We start from the raw sequence: 24132 nt of genomic DNA, 5'->3' as shown, positions 1-24132 counted from the left end.
ATGGTCCCCTGCTGACCAAGATTTTGTCATTGTATAAATGCAGCCTCAGGCATTTTGTGCTGTAAATTGTGGCTTGTCCACCTGCCCTGTCAATATCACTCATCCTAAAGATGGGTATTGGGCAGTGAGTGTCCTTTTTTCCCCCGTATTCATTCATGGGATGTGGGCATCACTGGCTAGGCCAGCATTTATTGCCCATCTCTAACTGCCTTTGTTCAGAGGGCATTTAAGAATCAACCACATTGCTGTGGGTCTGGAGTTACATGTAGGGCAGACCAGGTAAGAACTGCAGATTTCCTTTCCTTAAGGTTATTAGTGAGCCAGATAGGTTTATTGTGGTCATCAGCCTTTCAATTCCAGATTTTTATTGAATTCAAATTTCACCATCTGCCATGATGGGATTCAAACATGGGTCTCCAGAGCATTACCCTGGGTCTCTGGATTACAAGTCCAGTAACAATACCACTATGTCACCGCCTCCCCCAGCTCAAATGAAGGCAATTGCTCTAGCAACCCCCAAGCAACAGCTGAAGAGTGTAATTCAGTTGTTGGCCTTGAACTTACACTGCCCAAATATTATTGTATGAACGCTCAACGTATTGTGTATCTTTGCTATTTTAAACAGCATTCACCGTTTTATTTTTAATTAAATAAATTCAGCTGAAATAGTGGACAACGTAATTCCACATGAGCACATTAAGTGTTCAATATACTTAATTCACACAAAGGAATTCTGAAGCTGTTTTGTTTTTCTCTTACAAGGCTAATTGGCCATATTATGTAATTGGCAAAAGAACCAGGGTAGAGATGTGATTTCTTTCTACACAGTGAGTTGTAATGACCTGGAATGCACTGCCTCAAAAGGTGGTGAAAGCAGATTCAATATTAACTTTCAAAAGTGTGTTTGATATATATACTTGAAGGAGGAAATAATTGCAGAGTTATGGGGAAATGGGACCTATTGGATAGATCCCATTTAAAGAGCTGGCAGTGATATGATGGGCCGAATGGACACCTTCTGGGCTGTATGAATCTAAGGCTGTTTGTTCCTGAGGTAGATTGGAAAGGCCTCTGCTATATTATTCAATGCAATGCGACACCATTGGACAAAATGTAATTTAATACAACATAATCCTGTGGGCAACAACATGCATCTTTCATTTTGAGCCACATTGTTTTTTTTTAAAACAGTGAACAATTTGCCATTAAAACCAACTCACTGAACCTTCATGCAAACTGGTGTGTGCTAGACAAACCGTGATATGATCACAGCGGGGGAGCCTCTTCAAGCTTCTTTCTCTTAAACCATCTATATCCAACACAGGTCCAGAACGAAGACTCCTGCGTATGGGAATCTTATTCAGGCCCTGGCACTCACCTGTTGACACCCAATTTTTATACCAGTTGATTGTTACAGGTTTCTTAGGTTGACAACAAAAAGAATGCAACCTTGAATATTGTGTGTTAATCCAGTTTCCTCATTTACCCTGGAGAACTCTGCAAAATCCATAGCATGATTGGATTGTGGTCCTTTTACGGTACAGGCCTACAGACAACTAACACACAGTCTTTCATAAAAAGTAAGTTATAATATAAGCAACCGAGAAGAACTGGTTCACTTTATTAGAATTAGCTTAAGCACAGCCTTGTGATGTGAACTTACTGTATAAACAGTTCTGGGAGGGTATGGGCCACCTCTCTGAACCTCTTCCAAACTGCCCCAGTTAACAGATAGATCATGTTTCTATTAGTTCCACATGGATTGTGTTGTAGTAAATAACAGTGATTTAAAAAATAAAGTCAGTTGGCCTTTTTTTTTAGGCTTTGCGGAAGATTGTCTAGAAGATTTAAGGAGCGCCTGCAGAGCCTTGATCTGTTCTTACTTGTCTTGTGTTCTTCTGAGAAGACCTTTGACCCTGTGATGTCCCTTGGCCAGGCCTACAGAGAGTGATCGTTCAGAGCCTTCACCTTCAAGGTCTCTCGATATCGCGGTACTTTTTCCGAAGTATGGAGACTTGATCCTTGAACAGGACGGGGTCAAGGCGTAGCTGTGATTGTACGAGGGGCATGTAGCCAAACCAGCTGGCAAATGTGTTAATGCAGTTCTGTCTCTGTGTGAAATGATCTGGATTGGCCCAGAGAGTGCTCTTTGACCCCTGTGTGATCAGGAAAGAAACAACCAAGTCAGAATCGGAAAGTCATTCAGTTAAAAAAAACCCTCTGCTTTGTCTCGGAGTCATACAACAAAAACCTGCATTTATATACTCATTTAAGGTCCAGTTTTAAATCAAGCAACACTCCAGGATTGCCCTAGAGTTTCCAAGAATGAGGGGTTAATCTCCAACACATGGCACTGAGCAAACACAGGAGAAAAGAAAACCAAAGGGATGTGAAAACAAACATGATTTCCCCCCCTTTTTTTGACCATTTTTGTCAATCAGTGGTAAAATATATTAGGGCTAGTAGATGGCAAAAAAGGCTGTTTTACTGGATGGCTGAGGGTGGGATGGGAGGGCGGTGTTGGGTTGGCTATGTTGGTTGGGAAGGGCTTGGATGGGAGGTAGGAAGAAATGCTCCGTTTCTGAGTTTGGGAAATGAAGCAGTAACAGACCAAAGATCCCCATTTTATCTTCCACAAGGGCAGGAGCGCACATATAGATGTCATCCCTCCTTAAAGGTGGTAAAAAGATAGAGTGCATCTTCTGACTCAATGACCAACAACATAGGACATCCATTAATATGTGGCTGAACATAGTGGACACCAGTACTCCTGGCCAGAATGGAGGTGATTAAATGGGGGTGATCCATCATCAATCATGCCTGGAGATTGCACTGCTGTAAGTGACTGGGATTGATTTTATGCATTTAATTTATATTATGTGACTATTCTCCACTCACTGCATTTTACTGGAGAAATTACTTTGCTTTTATCGGGAGATGTTGCTGTAGTTTTGGTCATGAACTCTGCTTCCTCTCGTTCATAGAAACACTTTTTAAAACAGGCTGTGAAGACCATTCATTTGATTCACTACTGGATCATAGTAACTCTAATTTACCAAAAAAAACTGCAGATGCTGGAAACCTGAATCAAAACACAGAAAATGCTGGAAACATTTAGCAGGTCACTCAGCATCTGTGGAGGGAACAGGTGCTAGAAAAATAATGGTGTGTTAGCAATGCACGCCATTGTTAATGCTGGTATTATCCAGCAAATTCAAAGCCATTAAAAGAAATGATACAGGTTGAGAATGTCCAGAACTTTCTCGCCGCTCCCCTGTTTGTTTCATGCAAGCGAAATCTCATCTTTAGCCTCCCTATTAATTTTAAGAGCTTGAGTATTGCTGAAAAAGAGACATGCTGTCAAAGCTTTTCATCTTGCACTCATCAGGACAGATTCACAAGAATGTCGAATTTCGAAGGACACCACAATTTATACTGCATGAGAAGGGAGTGCTCATTGGTTGGCAAGTAGACTCTGACCCTCACTGTGCTGTTTTCAGTTCGCACTTCCAGCCAGGTTATAGGGCAATTCGAATCGAGCAGAAGGGTGCAGAAGAGACATCTCTCGCCATTTGGTGCCTTATCCCGCATATTTTGGCCCAACGTTGTTTTGGAGTTTCTAATTAGCCAGTAGTGTCAAAGCAGGCATATGAATGTGTTCCTGTACAGCACATTCAAGCACCACACTGCTGAGAAATAATAGGCCCAATGCAATAGCAAATGATTCAAAACAGGTAGTGCTTAAATGAAATTCTATGACTAGGCAGCTACATCACAGCAAATATTTGTCGTATTGAATAAATTCCGCTGTACGAATCCAAGCTGTTAATGCTAAGGGCACAGGGTTTTTGGAATTCATTTACTTTAGTCATTACTAGAATTACAGCCCCTAAATTATTCAGCAGGAGTTAATCAATAATATATCAACAACAAGGGACGGTAGGTTGATTACTAAACCTTCCGTCCACAGTGGGCACATCATTGATTGCTTCATGTCAGTGTTAGTTCAACCCATGAATGATGGTGTCTAAATCTCACAAGTCTGCCTACCCAATCGAACCAGAAATCAATCCCGCTTCCAGCTGCAAAGGGAATAGAATGAATGAGCAAGTACCGCCTTGAAAACTGATTCCATCCACTTGATCTCACCAGAGAATGCTAGTGGTGAAATGCTGAACTTTTAAAGTGGCAATGCTGAGTGGTCTGTCATACTGCTGGACAGGATACAAGAGAAAGCTTGCCTGGGAATGTAAACCCACTCTCGCCTTCATTCCCTCTCACCATTGCAATTTTTCCAGTTGAAAATCATAGGTCACAGGCCATAGAAGATCATAGAACAGTACAGCACAGAAGGAGGCGAGTTGAGGCACGTCCCATCGAGTTGGCGCTGCCTCTTTCGATGAGCAATCTGGTTAATCCTACTCACTTGCACTTTCCCCCCATCCCTGCAATTTTTTCCTCCTTCAAGTATTTATTCAATTCCATTTTGAAAGCCACTATTGAAACCACCATCCTATCAGGCAGTGCACTTCCAATCAGTCATCAGAAAAGGAACTTTTCTGGGAACTTTTACCGGAGAGGTCAGATAGAGTCTCCAGTTAATGTCTCATCTTGAAAGACAGCACCTCGGAGACTGTGGCACTCCCTCAGCACGACACTGGGAGTGTCAGCTTAGATTGTGTGCTCAGGTCTCTGGAGTGAGGATTTGAACCTACGACCTTGGGGAAAGTGCTGGTCACTGAGCCAGAGCTGACATCAGGATCAGCAGGCACTCGACAGGCAGGAACTCCCGAATGAGGAAGGCACTTACTTAGGCTGGGATTTTCTGGCCCTGTCAACAGCGGGCATCGTTGGGGTGGGACTGGAAAATTTGGAGAACCTTTTGCGGTTCTCCAAATTTTCCCTTCCCGCCTGCAAAAATCCCAGCCTCAGGCTCTACCTGTAAATCCTCAGATTGCCCATGGATCCCTGCAGACCTTTTGATCAACAAAGGCTCTGAGTCTCGCCATTTTTCTGGGCTTGACTATGCAGCCGTTCTAAATGAGAAATGAGACAGGAGGATAGCAAAGCACTCCCTTGATTCATTGTCATGGCATCATCTGGCTCCTGCCTACAGTGGGCACAAGGCCCAGCTCCACCTGCTCCCCCTTTCAACCCAAGGTTAGCTCCAGAAACCCTATTGCAGTGTTTCTTTTAAAATTAATTCTCAGGATGTTGGGGCCCACTGGCAAGATTGGCATTTATTGCCCATCCCTTGGTTGCCTTAAGATGGCCTTAAGCCTTCTTCCTAAACCACAGCAGTTTGTGCTCAACCCTCCCTATCTCTATAATGTCCTCAAGCTCTACAACCCTCCAAGATCTCTGTGATCGCCCAATTCTGGCCTCTTGTGCATCCCCGATTTTCATTGTCCCACTAGTGGCGGCCATGTTTTAAGCTGCCTGGGTCCTGGAATCTGGTATTTTCTCCCTAAAGTTTTCGTCCTCTCTCCTCCTTTCTAAAACAGGGGTGGGGAGCCTTTTTCTTATTACGGGCCATTCACACATAGACAAATCTATCATGGGCTACACACACATAAAAATCAATTTAATTTAGTTTTTTTTTAAGAGGGAATACAGAAATGTTCAACTCACTCGCTGTTTTAATGCGATGGCTGAATTTGAATATGATATTGTTAAATATTATTATAGCAATTTAGCTGACGCTTTTATCCAGAACAAACCTGTAACGATGATGATAAATGCTATTTTGAAGGTGTGACTGTTATAGGTCTATATTTTTAGATATCTTAATGCGGGGCTGGATGAAATTGACCAATGGGCTGGATCTGGCCCACAGGCTGTAGATTCCCCTCTCCTGCCCTACAATCTGCCTCATCAACTGTCCTAATATCTCCTTATTTGGTTTGGTACCAGATTTTGTTTGATAATCTACCGTGAAGTGCTTCGGGAGCTTTTTTGCTATGTTAAAGGTGTTACATAAATGCAAGTTGGTGTTATTTTAGTAGAGAATGGGCTCTTACAATGCTGAGAGGTATCCTAGGTAGCGGTTTGAACCATTAGGCCAACTACGTTGGTGTGGGATTGAAGTCACATATCGGCCAGACCAGGTAAGGACGGCAAATTTATCCCCCTAAAAGGACATCAGAAAACCAGCTGGGTTTTAATAACACATCAACAGCTTCATGGCCACTTTTTATATCCTAATTTTCTTTTTAAACTAAGTTTAAGTTCTCAAACTACCGCAGTGGGATTTGAACGTGTTCTCTGGATTACTGGTCCAGCCACATATCCATTTCACCACCCCGACAAGTGTTAAAGGGAGTGAGACCTCAGTGAACTGGAAAATCAACCTTAATCTTAAAATGACATCTGGGAAAGCCCTCAGGTTAATTGTGTGGGAAAGTTGGCAATACGTCTTGATGTGGATTCAAGACATCACACGAAGAGCAGTGACATCTGGATTCCAGCTGTTCTGTTTATAAAGTTGACTCTGAGTGTTACAAGGGTGTTAAATGGTACTGGAAGTAGGGACGAGCAGTATCCTTGAAATGGAGGCTGGGTGGGATTGAATGGGGACGTGGTGTAGGGAAAAAGAGCTTATATTTTGTTCATGAAAATGTGGGCGTCACTGACTGGGCCAGCATTTATTGCCCATCCCTAATTGCCCTTGAGAAGGTGGTGGTGAGCTGCCTTCTTGAACTGTTGCATTCCATGTGGTGTAGGTATACCCACAATGCTGTTAGGGAGGGAGTTCCAGGATTTTGACTCAGCGATTCTGAATTGCATTTATATAGCATCTCTGATGACCTTAGGATGTTCCAAAAATGCTACACAGCCAGTGAAACACTTTTGAAGTACTGTGGTAATGCAGCAGAGACTAGGAATCGCTAGGAGTCGTGCGATGAGTAACTCACCTCCTGACTCCCCAAAACCTGTTCACCGTCTACAAGGCACAAGTCAGGAGTGTGATGGAATACTCCCCTCTTGCCTGGATGAGTGCAGCTCCAACAACACTCAAGAAGCTTGACACCATCCAGGACAAAGCAGCCCACTTGATTGGCACCACATCCACAAACATTCACTCCCACCACCGATGCACAGTAGCAGCAGTGTGTACCATCTACAAGATGCACTGCAGGAGTTCACCAAGGCTCCTTCAACAGCACCTTCCAAACCTACAACCACTACCATCTAGAAGGACAAGGGCAGCAGACAGATGGATACATCACCACCTGCAAGTTCCCCTCCGAGCCACTCACCATCCTGACTAGGAAATATATCGCCGTTCCTTCACAGCCACTGGGTCAAAATCCTGGAACTCCCTTCCTAACAGCACTGTGTGTGTACCTACACCACATGGACTGCAGCGGTTCAAGAAGGCAGCTCACCACCACCTTCTTAAGGGCAACTAGGAATGGGCAATAAACGCTGGCCGAACCAGTGAAGCCCACATCCCACAAATGAATAAAAGAAAGAAAAAAAAATCAATTTGTTCACAACAAACTCCCAAAGTAGCAATGTTATAATGACCAGATAACCTGTTTTAATGATACTGTTTGAGGGATAAATATTGGCTGGGGCACTGGGTATAACTCCCCTGCTCTTCCTCAAAATATTGCTGTGGGATCTCTTAAGTCCATTTTAGAGGACAGTTGTTTAGACACTTTAGGGGCCTTGGTTTAAAGTCTCATCTGAAAGGCAGAATCTCTGACAGTGCAGCATTCCCTCAGTACTGTGCGGGCATGCCAACCGAGATTATCTGCTCAAGTCTTTGGAGTGGAACTTGCACCCTCGCCCTTCCGACTCAGTAGCGAGAGAGCTATCTACTAAATCATGGCTGATGCAATAAACAACTGTAAGGGGGTGCTGGATCCGGATGGGTGGGCGGGAGGGTGGGGCGCGGGGGGTGGGGTACTATAACTTTGCTAGGAGAACAACTGAAACCCTGGGAGGAATCTTCCATTCAGGCGTAGAAACTGGGTGGCGCGACTGGAAGTGAGCATCACTCTCACTCGTGGGCGGGTCGGCTTTTCTTGCACGATTACACAGTGGTCAGCGAGGGGTGCAGCGATTCTTCTGGCAGCGGTAGGCATGAAGTCGACGCCCCCGCCATTACCTCATAGGGTTTAAAGGGCACCCAGACAGGCATTCATTCCCTGCAATTTAGGAGTCTGGCTGGACGTCTGTTGTGTTTGGTTCTGCAGCTGCAGATATCCTCCCTTCACCTGCCGCCCCCTCCCCCCACATTTTGGATTCCCTCACTCACCCCACCCCCATGCGGAAAGTCAGACCGTAGACAGAGAAGGGCCCCAAAGCGATGCCTTGCTGCAGGGCCTCCCCTAGGCTGTCCGGGAAAGGCGGGAGGTCCTGATTCCCAGGGATGACAGCAGATGGTCCTCCTGTCTGACCAAGGTGGCCTGGGTGGAGGTGACAGCGTACGTCAGTAGTTGTGGGGCCCACAGTGTACCATGAGTGCAGTGCAAAAAGAGGATGAATGATCTGAGTGCAGCTGCAAGGGTAAGTGACATTTAGCTTTCGTATAAGCTGGCACTCATAAGGGTAGCAGTGAATGTAGATGTGCGAGTGCAGAGGGATGCCAGATAAAAGTTAGGATTGCATACCTCGGCACCAGCTGGGAAAAGTGGACCAAGTGTAGAAGTCACTTCATGCTCTAGAAGGTGTACCAGCTGCAGGATAGTGTATGTGGAACACTTACTAAAGTGGGCACAGGACGACACATGTCATAGGCATGTATGCTCCTGTACCGGTTATGGATCATTTAGGATAACACGCAATTCCTCTGTTTGTCTGCAGGAGGAGTGAGCTCACAGCTGGTGTGGGTGAGAGCAGACTGGAGGAGCAGTCCCTGACCTCAGACTCCTCACTCTGGCTGAGGGGGAGGGCGCAGAGCTGGCAGGCGAGGACCCTGGCTGAGAGTGCACTGATGGAGAGGCTGGCGTTTCCACAGAGTCCGGTGAGGATGCCTCCAGTCTTGTACATGAAACTTAGGTGGGCAAAAGGTTTGTGCCTAACCATGAACTAATTCTTTCTTAGAAGCAAAATACTGCGGATGCCGGAAAAATATATTTTTAAATACATTTTTCTTTTCCCGCCCATTTTTAAATTTATTTCGATCTATCGTTTTATCTCCACCTTTTAGCCCATTTCGATCCCTTCCCTCCACCCCACCCCCACTAGGGCTATCTGTCACTTGCTTGTCCTGCTTTCTACCCTTAATGTCACCATTAGTACATTCCTTAGATAATATCACCACCGTCAACACCTCTTTGTCCTTTTGTCTATGACATCTTTGGCAATCTCTTCTTTGCCTCTACCTATCACTGGCCCCCTATCCAGTTCTACCTGTCCCACCCCCTCTACCAGCTTATATTTCACCACATTTCTATTTTTCCTTAGTTCTGATGAAGAGTCATACGGACTCGAAACGTTAACTGTGCTCCTCTCCGCAGATGCTGTCAGACCTGCTGAGTTTTTCCAGGTAGTTTTGTTTTTGTTTCGGATTCTTCCTGTTCTCCATTGCAGATTCTGGAACCAAGGCCAAGAAAAAGGGGCAGAGAGAGCCTACCTCAGCATCACCTCCACCCCCACCTTTGATGCTGAATCCTCAGAAGAAGCACCGATACGACATTCCCCTGCACCCTCCACCAGCACAAAGACCTTCGCCTCAGTGGGTTCACATTCTGGATTAGGCTCGGGGTCACAATCTGGGGAGCACATCACTGACACCTGCTCGCAGCTGATGGAGGATGTGATAGCCGAGGTCCCTGACATTCAGACAACTGCTGGAGACCAGGCCCATGCTGAGCCTCTGCACTCGGCTATAAGAGACCTGATGGAGATGCAGTGACAGGCAGGGGAACATCAAGCAGAGATGCCAGAGGCCATGCGCAGATTTGAGCGAAGGCTGGAGGAGCCCGACCACGTTTTGAAAACTGCCATAGCTCCGGCATTCGAGCGCTTGGTTTCCTCATGGAGAGGGTGGCAACTGCCTGGTTTGGGAGAATACTCAGTGGCTGCTGGCTATGTGCTTGGACTTGCATTCCATCGCTCCCTCAACATAGGTACAATGCAACAATGGCCAGGCGACAGGGGGAATGAATCACCTTGACCTCCTTCCAGCTGCCCCATCTCCTCAAAGAGTCAGGGAGGCGCACCGACAGGGAGGAGAAGTACCAGCCAGGCACCTCAGGGGGTTTAATCCAAGGACAGTCAAAGGGTGCCCTGCCTCTCCACCTCCCCTCTGCCAGTGACCCCATCGCCTCCTGCAGGTCAGGCTGAGGAGGGTGCACCTGCACCTGTGCAGAAGACCCTCAGCAGGTTGGCATCCTCCAGGCCTCGGACCACCAGAGGATGGCCACACGGTCATCTCAGGCAACAGGGCATAGTAGCCAGCAGGCTGCCTCCACCTCAGCTGCGGATGTCAGGGCTGCGCCTAGGCTCAGGAATAGAACAAGATTAAGAAATCATAAGGGCACAAAGGTGGCACAGGTTCTAATCACTCTATATATGAAACACACTTGTAAATATATGTTTAATTGCACTTTATTCATGTATGTTGTATTTTCATTATGCTGCTAGATGCTGCAATGGTTACGTCCATTAAAATGCATTTCACTTTGTTCCCAATCAGTCTTGGATGATTTGGGCCTTTGGATACACCACTTATTCTGTCGCATTGTCGGTAGTGGCATCTCTGAGTATCCTGAAGTGTGTAGGATTAAGCTAGGGCATCATTTGCCAAGTTGCGACCTTGGAATGCATCTGGCAAAAAGCCAGGTAGTGTCCACCTGCTTATCATCCCTCTGAGGCTGCTGTCTGCAGCCAAGTAAATTGCATATCGTGCTGGTGTCCACATGGCACAGTGCTTTGCAAGGCATTGCCCCCACTTGGAGAGTGTGTCAGTGAGACATGACTGTATTTTTGCCAAATTAAGAATCCACGTGTCTTCCAATGTAGCATGCAAATGGGCATGTGTGTGCCAAGGGGCTGCAGCATTTTTCATTCCAGCTGGGGAGGTGGTGCTGTAGTGGTATTGTCACTGGACTAGTAATCCAGGGACCCAGGGTAATGCTCTGGGGGGGGGGGGGTCTGCTTTAAAACCCACCATGGCAGATGGTGGAATTTGAATTCAATAAATATTTGGAATTAAAAATCTGACGATGACCATGAAACCATTGTTGAATGCCATAAAAACCCATCTGGTTCACTAATTTCCTTTAGGGAAGGAAATCTGCTGTCCTTACCTGGTCTGGCCTACATGTGACTCCAGCTCCACAGCAATGAGGTTGACTTTTATATGCCCTCTGAAATGGCCTAGCAAGCCACTCAAGTTGTATCAAACCACTAAAAACAAGCCAATAAGGAATGAAACCAGATGGACCACCCGGTATCGACTTAGGCACTGGAAATGACAACGTCAAACTCAGCCCCATTGAACCTGCAAAGTCCTCCTTACTAACATCTGGGGGCTTGTGCCAAAAGTGGGAGAGCTGTCTCACAGATTAGTTAAGCAACAGCCTGACACAGTCATACTCACGGAACTCACCTTACAGATAATGTCCCAGACACTACCATCACCATCTCTGGGTATGTCCTGTCCCACCGGCAGGACAGATCCAGCAGAGGTGACCATATCACCTTAAGATGTAGCAGCAGAAGTAGGCCATTCGGCCCATCGAGTCTGCTCTGCCATTCAATGAGATCATGGCTGATCTGATAACCTTCAACTCCACTTTCCTGCCTTTTCCCCGTAACCCTTGATTCCCTTACTGATTAAAAATCTGTCTACCTCAGTCTTAATGACCCAGTCTCTACAGCCCTCTGCGGTAGAGAATTCCACAGATTCACTACCCTCTGAGAGAAGAAATTCCTCCTCAACTCTGTCCTAAAGGAGTGACCCCTTACTCTGAGATTATGCCCTCTGGTCCTAGACTCTCCCACAAGGGGCAACAACCTCTCAGCATCTACCCTAGGCCCCCTAAGAATCTTATATGTTTCAATAAGATCACCTCTTATTCTTCTAAACTCCAATGAGGACAGGCCCAACCTACTCAACCTCTCCTCATAAAAAAAATCCTTCCATACCAGGGAGCAACCTAGGGAACCTTCTCTGGACTGCCTCCAATGTCAATATATCTTTCCTTAGATTCGGGGACCAAAACTGTACACAGTATCCTCGGTGTGGTCTAACTAGTGCCTTGTACAGTTTTAGCAAGAGCTCCCTATTTTTATTCTCCATTCCCTTTGAAATAAAGGCCAACATTCCATTTGCCTTCCCTATTACCTGCTGAACTTGTATGTTAGCTTTTTGTGATTCATGCACAAGGACTCCCAAATCCCTCTGTGCTTCAGCTTTCTGCAGTCTTTCTCCAACCTCTATTCTTCCTGCCAAAGCGCATAACCTCAGATTTTCCTACATTATATTCCATCTGCCAAGTTTTTGCCCACTCACCTAACCTGTCTATATCCCTCTGTGTCATCCTCACCACTTGCCCTCCCACTTATTTTTGTGTCATCCACAAACTTGTCGATAGTACATTCACTTCCATTATCCAAGTCATTAATATATATTGTAAATAATTGTGGCCCCAGTACTGACCCCTGTGGCACTCCACTAGTTATGGCATGCCATCCCGAAAATGCCCCCCTTATCCCAACTCTCTATCCATGCTACTATACTACCTGCAACACCATGGGCTCTTATCTTATTCAGTAGCCTATGTGCAGTACCTTATCAAACAACTTTTGGAAATCCAAATATACTACATCTACTGGTTCCCCTTTATCTATCCTGCTTGTTACCTCCTCAAAGAATTCTAATAAACTTGTCAGGCATGATTTCCCCTTCAAGAAGCCATGCTGACTCTGCTTGATTATATTATGTATTTCTAAATACTCTTATATCCTTTATAATAGACTGTAACATTTTCCCAATGACAGATGTTAAGCTAACTGTCTATAGTTACCTGTTTTTTGTCTCTCTCCCTTTTTGAATAAGGATGTTACATTGGCTGTTTTCCAATCCTCTGGGACTTTTCCAGAATCTAACGGTTCTTGGAAGATTACTATCAGTACATCCACTATCTCTGTAGCTACTTCCTTTAATATCCTAGAATGCAACCCATCAGGTCCAGGTGACTTATTGGCATTTAGCCCCATTAGTTTCCTCAGTACTTTTTCTCTAGCGATAGTTATTGTTTTTATTTCCTCCCCCTTTTTGCCCCTTGATTATTTAGTATTTTTGGAATGCTATTAGTGTCTTCTACCGCGAAGACTGATGCAAAGTATTTATTCAACTCCTCTGCCATTTCCTGATTCCCCGATATTCTTTCTCCAGCCTCATTTTCTAAGGGGCCTATGTTCACTTTGGCATCTCTCTTCCTTTTTATATATTTAAAGAAGTTCTTACTGCCTGTTTTTACACTACTTGCTAGTTTACCCTCAAAATTTATTTTCTCCCTCTTTATTATTTTTTTGGCCATCTTCTGTCGGCCTTTAAAACTTTCCCAATCCTCTGGCTAATGTTTGCCACATTGTATGCTTTTTTTCTTTCAATTTGATACTATCCTTAATTTCCGTGGTGAACTATGGTTGGTTAATCCCCTTCCTAGAATCCTTCTTCCTCACTGGGATAGATCTTTGCTGTGAGTCGTGAACTATTTTCTTTAATGTCTGCCATTGTTCATTAACCATCTTTTCTGCTAAACTCCTTTCCCAGTCCACTCCAGCGAACTCTGCTCTCATTCCTTTGTAATTGCCCTTATTTAAGTTTAGCACAGTTGTTTCTGACTCAAGTTCCTCACTCTCAAACTGGATGCTAAATTGTACCATGTTGTGGTCACTGTTTCCCAGGGGATCGTTTACTCTGAGATCATTTATTAAACCTGCCTCATTACACATTACCAGATCCAAAATAGCCTGGTCCCTGGTTGGATTCTCAACATATTGTTCTAGGAAACTGTCCCAAATGCACTCTATGAATTCTTGCTCGTGGGTTACCTCTGCCAATTTGATGTTCCCAATATACATGAAGATTAAGGTCACCCATAATTAATGTACTGCCTATTTTACATGCCCTCGTTATCTCCTGATTTATTCTCCGCCCTGCAATATAGCTATTGTTAGGGGGCCTATAGACTACTCCCACTGGTGTTTTCTTCCCCTGTTATTTCTTACTTCCACCCACATGGATTCTACATCTTCCAATCCAAGATCATTTCTTACTATCATACTTATTCCACCATGTACTAACAAAGCTACCCCACCACCCTTTCCTTCCTTCCTGTCCTTTCGAAAAATCACATACCCCTGAATATTTCGTTTCCAGCTTTGATCACCTTGTAGCCATGTCACCATAATGGCTATAAGATCATACCCTTTAACCTCTGTTTGTACCATTAATTCATTCATTTTGTTCCGAATACTAAGTGCATTTAAGTAAAGAGCCATTAATTTTGCCTTTTTACCTTTTTTCCCCCTTTGACCCTATTTGCTGCTTTTTTTTAATGTTTGTACACTCTATCTCTTACTGTCACACTCTGGGTAACATCACCTAAATAGCTGCCTTGCAATGTTGCCATATCCTTTTGCTTTAGAAGCCTATGTATCCCACACTCTAGTTTAATACCCTCTCTACAGCCCTAGTGGTGGCACAATGGTGTACAGTTGGGAGGGGGTTACCCTGGGAGTCCCCAGCATCGACTCCAGACCTCATGAAGTCTCATGGCACCAGGTCAAACATGGGTAAGGAAACCTCCTGTAGGTTGCCTCATACCATCCCCCTCAGCTGATGAATCAGTGCTCCTCCATGTAGAACATAACTTGGAGGAAGCACTAAGGGTGGCAAGGGCACAGAATGTACTCTGGGTGGGAGACTTCAATGTCCATCATAAAGAGTGGCCAGGTAGCACCGCTACTGACTGAAGTAACCAAGTCCTACAGGATTTAACTGCTAGGCTGGGTTTTTTGGAAGGTGGTGAGGGAACCAACAATAAGGAAAAACATACTTGACCGCATCCTCACCAACTTGCCTGTCACAGATGCAACTGTCCATGACTGTATCGATAGGAGTGACCACCGCACAGTCCTTGTGGAGGCAAAGCCCCCGTCTTCAAATTGAGGATACTCTCCATTGTGTTGTGTGGCACTCCCGCTGTGCTAAATGGGATATATTTTGAACAGAGCTAGCAGCTCAAGACTGGACAACTATGGGGTGCTGAGGGCCATCAGCAGCAGCAGCAGAACACAATCTGTAACCTCAAGGCCTGGCATACCCCCCCACTCTATCATTACCATCATGGCAGCAGATCAACCCAGGTTCAATGAAGAGTGTAGGAGGGCATGCCAGGAGCAGCACCAGACATACCTAAAAAAAAGTGTCAACCTGGTGAAGCTACAACACAGGACTGCTTGTGTGCCAAACAGCATAACCAGCAAGCGACAGACAGAGCTAACCAACTGGTCTGATCTAAGCTCTGCAGCCACACTGAGTCGTGAATGGTGGTAGACAATTAAATAACTCATTGGAGGAGGAGGTTCCACAAATATCCCCATCCTCAATGATGGAGGAGCCCAACACAGCAGTGCAAAAGATAAGGCTGAAACATTTGCAAGTGGATGATCCATCTCGGCTCGTCCGGAGCTCCCCAGCATCACAGATGCCAGTCTTCAGCCAATTCGATTTACTCCACATGTTATCAAGTAACAGCTGAAGGCACTGGATACTGCAAAGGCTATGGGCCCTGACAATATTCTGGCAATAGTACTGAAGACTTGTGCTCCAGACATTGCTGCACCCCTAGCCAAGCTGTTCCAGTACAGCTACAACATTGGCATCTACCCAGTAATATGGAAAATTGCCCAGGTACTTTCTGTACAGATAAAGCTGGACAAATTGAACCTGGCCAATTATTGCCCCATCTGGCTACTCTCAATCATCAGTAAAGTGATGGAAGGGGTTATCAACAGTGCTATTAAGTGGCACTTGCTTGGCAATAACCTGCTCACTGACTCCCAGTTTGGATTCTACTAGGGTCACTCAGCTCCTGACCTCATTACAGCCTTGGTTCAAACATGGACAAAAGAGCTGAACTCCTGAGGTGAGAGTGGCTGCCCTTGACATCAAAGCAGCATTTGACTGAGTGTGGCATCAGGGAGTCTAGCAAAACTGGAGTCAATGGGAATCAAGGGGAAAAGTCTCTGCTGGTTTGAGTCATACCTAGCACAAAGGAACATGGCTGTGATTGTTGGAGGTAAATCATCTCAGTTCCAGGACATCACTGCAGGAGTTCCTCAGGGTAGTGTCCTCGGCCCAACCATCTTCAGTTGCTTCATCAATGTCCCTCCTTCCATCATAAGGTCAGAACTGGGGATGTTCGCTGATGATTGCACAATGTTCAGCACCATTCGCAACTCCTCAGATACTGAAGCAGACATTGTCCAAATGCAGCAAGACCTGGACAATATCCAGACTTGAGCTGACAAGTGACAAATAACATTCGCGCCACACAAGTACCAGGCAATGACCATCTCCAACAAGAGAGAATCTAACCATCATCCCATGACATTCAATGGCATCATCATTGCTGAATCCCCCTCTATCAACATCCTGGGGGTTACTATTGATCAGAAACTGAACTGGACTAGCCATAAAAATACTTTGGCTACAAGAGCAGGTCAGAGGCTAGGAACCCTGTGGTGAGTAACTCACCTCCTGATTCCCCAAAGTCTATTCACCATCTACAAAGGCATAGGTCAGGAATGTGATGGAATACTCCCCCCTTGCCTGTTTAAGTGCAGCTCCAACAATAATCAAGAAGCTTGACACCATCCAGGACAAAGCAGCCCACTTGACTGGCACCCCATCCATCGACGTTTACTCGGTCCACCACCAACGCACAGTAGCAGCGGTGTGTACCATCTACAAGATGCACTACTCGAACTCACCAAGGCTCCTTAGATAGCACATTCCAAACCCACAACCGCTACCATCTCGAAGGACAAGGGCAGCAGATACATGGGAACACCACCAGCTGCAAGTTTCCCTTCAAGACACACATCATCCTGATTTGGAACTATATCGCCGTTCTTTCACTGTCGCTGGGTCAAAATCCTGGAACTCCCTCCCTAATAGCACTAGAGCAAAATGGACTGCAGCAGTTCAAGAAGGCAGCTCAGCACCACTTTCTCAAGGGCAATTAGGAATGGGCAGTAAATGCTGACCTAGCCAGCGATACCCACGTTCCATGAATGAATTTAAAAAAAGGACCAGAGATGGTGGGAATATGCAGTGATTTTTTTTTTATTCGTTCACGCGATAAGGGCTTCACTGGTTGGGCCAGCATTTACTGTCCATCCCTAGTTGTCCTTCAGTAGGCGATGGTGAGCTGCCTTCTTGAACCGCTGTGGTCCATGTAGTGTAGGTACACCCACAGTGCTGTTAGGATGTTTTCACAAAATCACAGAATTTTAATGGCACAGAAGGATTCCATTCGGCCCATTGTGTCTGCACCAGCTCTCCAAATGAACATTATGACCTAGTGCCATTGCCCTACCTTTCCCCTGCACCCTTGCACATTGTTTATATTCAAATAATCATCTAATGCCCTCTTGAATGCCTTGACTGAACCTGACTCCACCACATTTCCAGGCAGTGCATTCAAGACCTGAACCACTCGTCGTGTGAAGAAGTTTTTTCTCACGTCACATTTGCTTCTTTTGCAAATCACTTTAAATCTGTGCCCTTTCATTCTTGATCCTTTTATGAGCAGGAACAGTTTCTCCCTATCTACTCTGTCCAGCCCCCTCATGATTTTGAACATCCCTATCAAATCTCCTCTTAGCCTCCTTCTCTCCAAGGAGAACAGTCCCAGTCTCTCCAGTCTATCCTTAAAGCTGAAGTTCTCATCCCTGGAACCATTCTTGTAAACCTCTTCTGTACTCTCTCCAACGTGTTCACATCCTTCCTATAATGTGGCACCCAGAACTGTACACAATATTCCAGCTGAGGTCTAACAAGTGTCTTATATAAATTCAGCATAACCTCCCTGCTCTTGTACTCTATGCCCCTACTAATAAAGCCCAGGATACTATAGGCTTTATTAACTGTTCTCTCCACCTGTCCTGCCACCTTCAATGATCTATACACATATACAGTCAAGTCTTTATGCTCCTGCACCCCCTTCAAAATTTTACCCCTTATTTTATATTGTCTCTCCATGTTCATTATACCAAAATGAATCACCTCACACTTCTCCGTATTGAACTTCATCTGCCACCTATCTGCCCACCCCACCAACTTGTCTATGTCCTCTTGAAGTTGCACACCATCCTCCTCGCAGTTCACAACACTCCCAAGCTTCGTATCATCCACAAACTTTGAAATTGTCCCCTGCACACCAAGATCTAGATCATTAAAATATATCAGGAAAAACAAGGGTCCCAATACCGACCCCCGGGGAACTCCACTACAAATCTTCCCCCAGCCCAAAGAATATCCATTGACCATTAGTCTCTGCTTCTTATTTTTAAGCCAATTTTGTATCCACATTGCTACTGTCCCTTTTATTCAGAGCAACCCATTTTGTGCAACTGGGATGTGTTTCATTTCAGATTGGCCCATACACAGGATCGCAATACAAGCAGTTTTAATGTGAAAACTTCAAATTTAATGTAGCCACCAGAACATAAGAACAACTAAATGAAACAAAAATGTCCACGTCCACTCAGGAACCCTGGCCTCCCAGGCAACAGAGGAAGAAGACCCACAGTGTAGTGAAGGTGTATCGGTGCCTGACTCGACCAGGAATCTGGTGGTGATTAGATTGTCACAGGTTTGTCTGCTGTGGCGCTCTATTGCTCTGGCTTCTCCCACTGTATCCTCAACATCAACTCCCTCACCAGCAGCACTGTATTCCCCTTTCTCCTTGTCATCTGGCTCCTTCATCTTCCCCTCTGCGAAACCACCCTCCTTGGCTGAGTGAGGTTGTGCGGGGCACAGCAGCCCACAATGATCCTGGACACTCTTTCTGGTGAGTACTGAAGCGCTCCACCTGAATGCTCCAAGAAGTGGAACCTCATTTTCAGCAGTCCTATCGTCTGTTCTATTGTTGCCTTTGTTGAGGCATGGGTGGCATTGTGCCTCTCCTTGGGGGCACTGTGTGGGTTCTGCACTGGTGCCATCATTCAGGTCCCCTGTGGGTATCCCCTGTCATCAATGAGCCAGCCCTGCAGTCGATGAGGCGGATCAAACACTTGTGGCACCTACGAGTTATTCAGGATGTAGGCTTTGTGAGAGCTCCCTGGGTAGTGTGCATACACCTGAGGGATTTGTTTTCTATGAGCTCGTACCAGCTGCACATTCATAGAGTGAAGCCCCTTGTGTTAATGAATGCAGCAGGCTGATCCCAGGCAGCTCTCAGTGTCACATGTGTGCAGTCAATTGCACTTGTGAGAGTTCTGCAATTGCAGTAAGTCCCACAGCTTTGGCTGCCTGGGTCTCGGGGTCTGTACTGAATCTTACAAAATCATTTTCTCTTCTGTCACCTCCCAGATACATTTGTGTGTGGCTGGCTGGGATATTCCACACATATCCCCGCTGCAGCCCTGAAAGAGCCACAGGCAAAGAAGTTCAATGCCGCTGTCACTTTTAATGCTACTAGCACTTGATTGCCTCCCAGACCTCATGGATGCAGGTCTTTGTGGACCTGCTGGTATATGTGAATTGCCACATCCCATTACATCATAAGTCACCTCCAGCTTTGCCTTTCAGTCATCTGCAGGTAGTTGCACAGCCTGTGGAACATATGGTTTTGGGTCAACGCTCAGCGTCGCACAGGCTCCTGGTTGCCAGCATCCTGCGCTGCTTGACCCTTTGCTGCCTCTCCCGATTGATATTCTGGCAGCTGCTCTGCATGGTCTTGGATCACCCTCTTGCAGGTCCTCCGCAGCTGCAACATTGCTATCAGAACTGTTGGGTTGACATGCCCCACATCTGCCTGAGGTGATCTGGTCAGCATATTCTTTGAGGCCGTCCCTCCTGTCCCGAGCATTTCTTCCCAATAGGAAGTCCTATACTTAGCATTGGTCAAACCCCAGTCTCCACCCATCCCACCTTGATTGATCCCATCCTGAAGGATCGCTGCCAAGATGTCTTCTTGTGGACGCAGCCATTTGCATGGAGACCGGAGCATTGACACTGCAGTTGGAAGCCATGACTGTTTACCATCCTTTCACTACTGAGCTCTCCTCAATCATTCTTAAGCCACAGTTTGATGCCCTTGCCTTGATCTCAGGTAAGTTCCACCCACCCGTTATCAGCCATGACCAGCTATAATGGACCCTCAAAGTTCCCAACCAGCCCCCATAAACCCCCTGACCCTCAACCTGCCCTCTGTCATCCTATGCACTCCTTCTATTATCCTTGAACTTCCCTCTGTTACCCTTGAGTCTCAAAACCTTGGGAGTACCATTTCTAGTATGTCCCCTTATTCTTCCCACAGTCATTCTGGACCTGTGGACTTCCGACATTCAGGTTCCCTGCATGGTCCAGTATCCTCCTTGTGTCGCCACCCACTGCAGCCCCCTGCCCCCAACCTCCCGATCAAGCTTTTGATTACTTGTTCTAATATCATTTAATGTGGCTTATGCCAAAATGTGTCTGATAACCCTCCTGTGAAGCACCTGGATGTTTAACATTAAAGGTGTTATATAATTGCTTAGTACCAAGTTGATTGAGACACAGTCACTAATGATGGAGCAATAGAAATAGAGGATGTGCAATTGGCCAAAATTGGAGAAGTGCAGAGATCTCAGAGGGCTCAAGGTTACAGTGATAGGTAGGGGCAATGGCCCTAGAGGGATGGTAATAGAGGGATGAGAGTTTTAATTTTGAGGCGTTGCCAGAGAGGGAGCCAATGTATGTCAGCGAGCACAGGGATTACGGATATCCTAACTCACAATAAGCAGGACTTATTGTTACTCAGGATATGGGTGGCGGAGTTTTGGATGAGCTGAAGCTCAAAAATGTTAAAGACAACGAGCACACTGGAATTACAAGTCTAGAGGTAACAATGTTTCTCACTACTTTTTCTAAACTAATCACGGAGGGAACTTAAATTTAATGGCTGGGTGACCGCTTTGCAGAACACCTTCGGTCTGTCCACAAGCATGACCCAGACCTCCCTGTCGCTTGCCATTTCAACACTCCACCCTGCTCTCTTGTCCACATGTCCGTCCTTGGCCTGCTGCATTGTTCCAGTGAAGCTCAACGCAAACTGGAGGAACAGCACCTCATCTTCCGACTAGGCACTTTACAGCCTTCTGGACTGGATATTGAGTTCAACAATTTTAGATCATGAACTCGCTCCTCCATCCTCACCCCCTTTCCGACCTCCCTTTTTTTCCTCCAATAATTTATATAGATTTTTCTTTTCCTACCTATTTCCATTATTTTCAAATGTATTTCCATCCATTGTTTTATCTCTACCTTTTAGCCTATTTCGATCCCTTCCCTTCACCCCACTCCACTAGGGCTATCTGTACCTTGCTTGTCCTGCTTTCTACCCTTAATTAGCACATTCCTTTAGATAATATCACCATCGTCAACATCTCTTTGTCCTTTTGTCTATGACATCTTTTGGCAATCTCCAACTATCACTGGCCCTCTATCCAGCTCTACCTGTCCCACCCACCCCCTTAAACCAACTTATATTTCACCTCTTTTCTATTTTTCCTTAGTTCTGTTGAAGAGTCATACGGACTGGAAACGTTAACTGTGCTCCTCTCCGCAGATGCTGCCAGACCTGCTGAGTTTTTCCAGGTATTTTTATTTTTGTTTTGGATTTCCAGCATCCACAGTTTTTTTGCTTTTAACTTTAATGTGCGTGCGTTTATTAATATAAACTGGCTGCTGGAGCAAAGGACAAAGTTAGAATCAATTACTTGAAATGATACACTAATGGCAGAGCTGCTAACAATGGAATGTAGAAGGATCATATCTATTATTTAAAATGCTTTAATTAAGAATTGCATGCAGCACGCATAATTAAATCGAACCAGACATAAATATTACAAATGGATAATTTTTCACAACTAGCCTACAGAACTGCTGTTGCCAGCAGAATATTTTTGTTCCAACTCATGTTATTAGGAATTCACCAGCTTAATCGTGAATGATTATTGATCATGGCAAAAACAGGCAGCTAGTAGACTTATCACTGGAATATTACCATGACACTATAATTATTCAGCGATGGAATCATGGGACCAATGCTAACTGCTGGTATTTATTTCTAACGATACGTTCTTTGTAATATCTGCCTGCCACTCTACCTAATTATTTATCCCCAACCCAGCACCCCGCCCCATCCCCCTTCATGTTGCTAATAGGGAACAACATAAGGTAAAAGCAAAAAACTGCGGATGCTGGAAATCCAAAACAAAAATAAAAATACCTGGAAAAACTCAGCAGGTCTGGCAGCATCTGTGAAGAGGAACACAGTTAACGTTTCGAGTCCATATGACTCTTCAACAGAATTAAGTAAAAATAAGTATTTTCACTTAGTTCTGTTGAAGAGTCATACGGACTCGAAACGTTAACTGTGTTCCTCTCCACAGATGCTGCCAGACCTGCTGAGTTTTTCCAGGTATTTTTATTTTTATTTTTGTTTTGGGAACAACATAATATGTCTCCATCCAAGGGTGCCTTGAACTGATGCCTTTTTATTCTGCCTATTGACAGGGCAAATAGAGAGAAACTTTCTCTGCTGGTGGGGGGAGTCTTAGACAAGGGGGTACGGCCTTAAAATCAGTGCCAAAAACATTGTTTCATGCAAAGAGTGGTAGAAGTGTGGAATTCTCTCCCACAAAAAGCAGTAGGTTTTCAAATTCTCACCTTTGTTGTCAATTCCCTCCATGGCCTCACCCCTCACTACCTCAGTAATCTCCTGCAGCCCCCAAATTCCAAGCTTCTCTCATTCTGTCCTCATGAGCATTCCCGATTTAATTGTTCTCCACCTGCTGCCTGGGCTGTGAGCTCTGGCATTCCCTCTCTAAACCCCTCTACCTCATTTTCCTCCTTTAAGATGTCCCTTAAAACATCTTCATCTGTCCTAGTATCTCCTTATGTGCCTTGGTATCAAATGTTGCTTTATAACACTCCTTTGAAGCACCTTGGGATATTTTATTATATTAAAGGTGCTATAAAAATACAAGTTGTTGCTGTGTTTGTTGTAGGTGCTAGCTCAATTAATAGATTTTTGCTAGACAAGGGTACATAGGAACATACGAAATAGGAGCAGGAGTAGGCCTTTCAGCCCCCCAAACCTGCTTCACCATTCAACTAGATCATGGCTAATCTTCTACATCAATGCTATTTTCCCCACACTATCTCCATATCCCTTGATGTCTTTATGTCTAAAAATCTGTCGATCTCTGTCTTGAACATACTCAATAACTGAGCCTCCACAGCCCTTTGGGGCAGAAAATTCCAAAGTTTCACCACCCTCTGAGTGACAAATTTCCTCTGAATCTCAGTCCTAAATGGCCTGCCCCTTAATCTGAGATTCTGTTCCTTAGTTCTAGACACCCCCAGCCAGGCGAATTATCCTTCCTCCATCTACCCTGTCGAGCTCTGTAAGAATTCTGTATGCTTCAATGAAATCACTCTCTGTTTTCTGTCCGTTAACCAATTCTCAACCCATGCCAGTATATTACCCCCAATTCCTTGTGCTCTAATTTTGCTTACTAATATCTTGTGTGGGACCTTATCGAAAGCCTTCTGAAAACCCAAAGACACCACATCCACTGGTTCCCCCTTATCTCTTCCGCTTGTTTCTTCCTCAACATGCCTGTCAAACATGATTTCCCTTTCATAACTCCATGTTGACTCTCCCAAATCCTACCATTATTTTCGAAGTGTCCTGTTACTACATCCTTCATAACAGACTCCAGCATTTTCCCACTTCTTATGTCAGACTAACAGGTCTGTGGTTCCTGTTTTCTCTCTCACTCCTTTCTTAAATAGTGGAGTTACATTTACCACCTTTCAATCTGTAGGAACTGTACCAGCATGTATAGAAATTTCAAAGATGCCACCAACGCATCCATTATCTC

At 45.1% G+C, this 24132-nt stretch overlaps 1 protein-coding gene across 1 annotated transcript in view; it reads right to left on the bottom strand.

Annotated features, from left to right (window-relative positions):
* Window positions 1–1605: 1605 nt before the first annotated feature.
* The window catches only part of LOC144696014 (exostosin-1-like), a 286811-nt gene continuing 264284 nt past the window's right edge, over window positions 1606–24132 (bottom strand). The window contains exon 11 of the mRNA XM_078567185.1: window positions 1606–2156. Coding sequence (XP_078423311.1) covers window positions 1971–2156 — 186 coding nt within the window. The 3' untranslated portion in view covers window positions 1606–1970. The remainder of the gene's footprint in view (window positions 2157–24132) is intronic.

This window comes from Cetorhinus maximus, chromosome 21 (assembly GCF_964194155.1).
Source record: "Cetorhinus maximus chromosome 21, sCetMax3.hap1.1, whole genome shotgun sequence".
NCBI lineage: Eukaryota > Metazoa > Chordata > Chondrichthyes > Lamniformes > Cetorhinidae > Cetorhinus > Cetorhinus maximus.
This window is presented reverse-complemented; position numbering and strand designations above follow the sequence as displayed.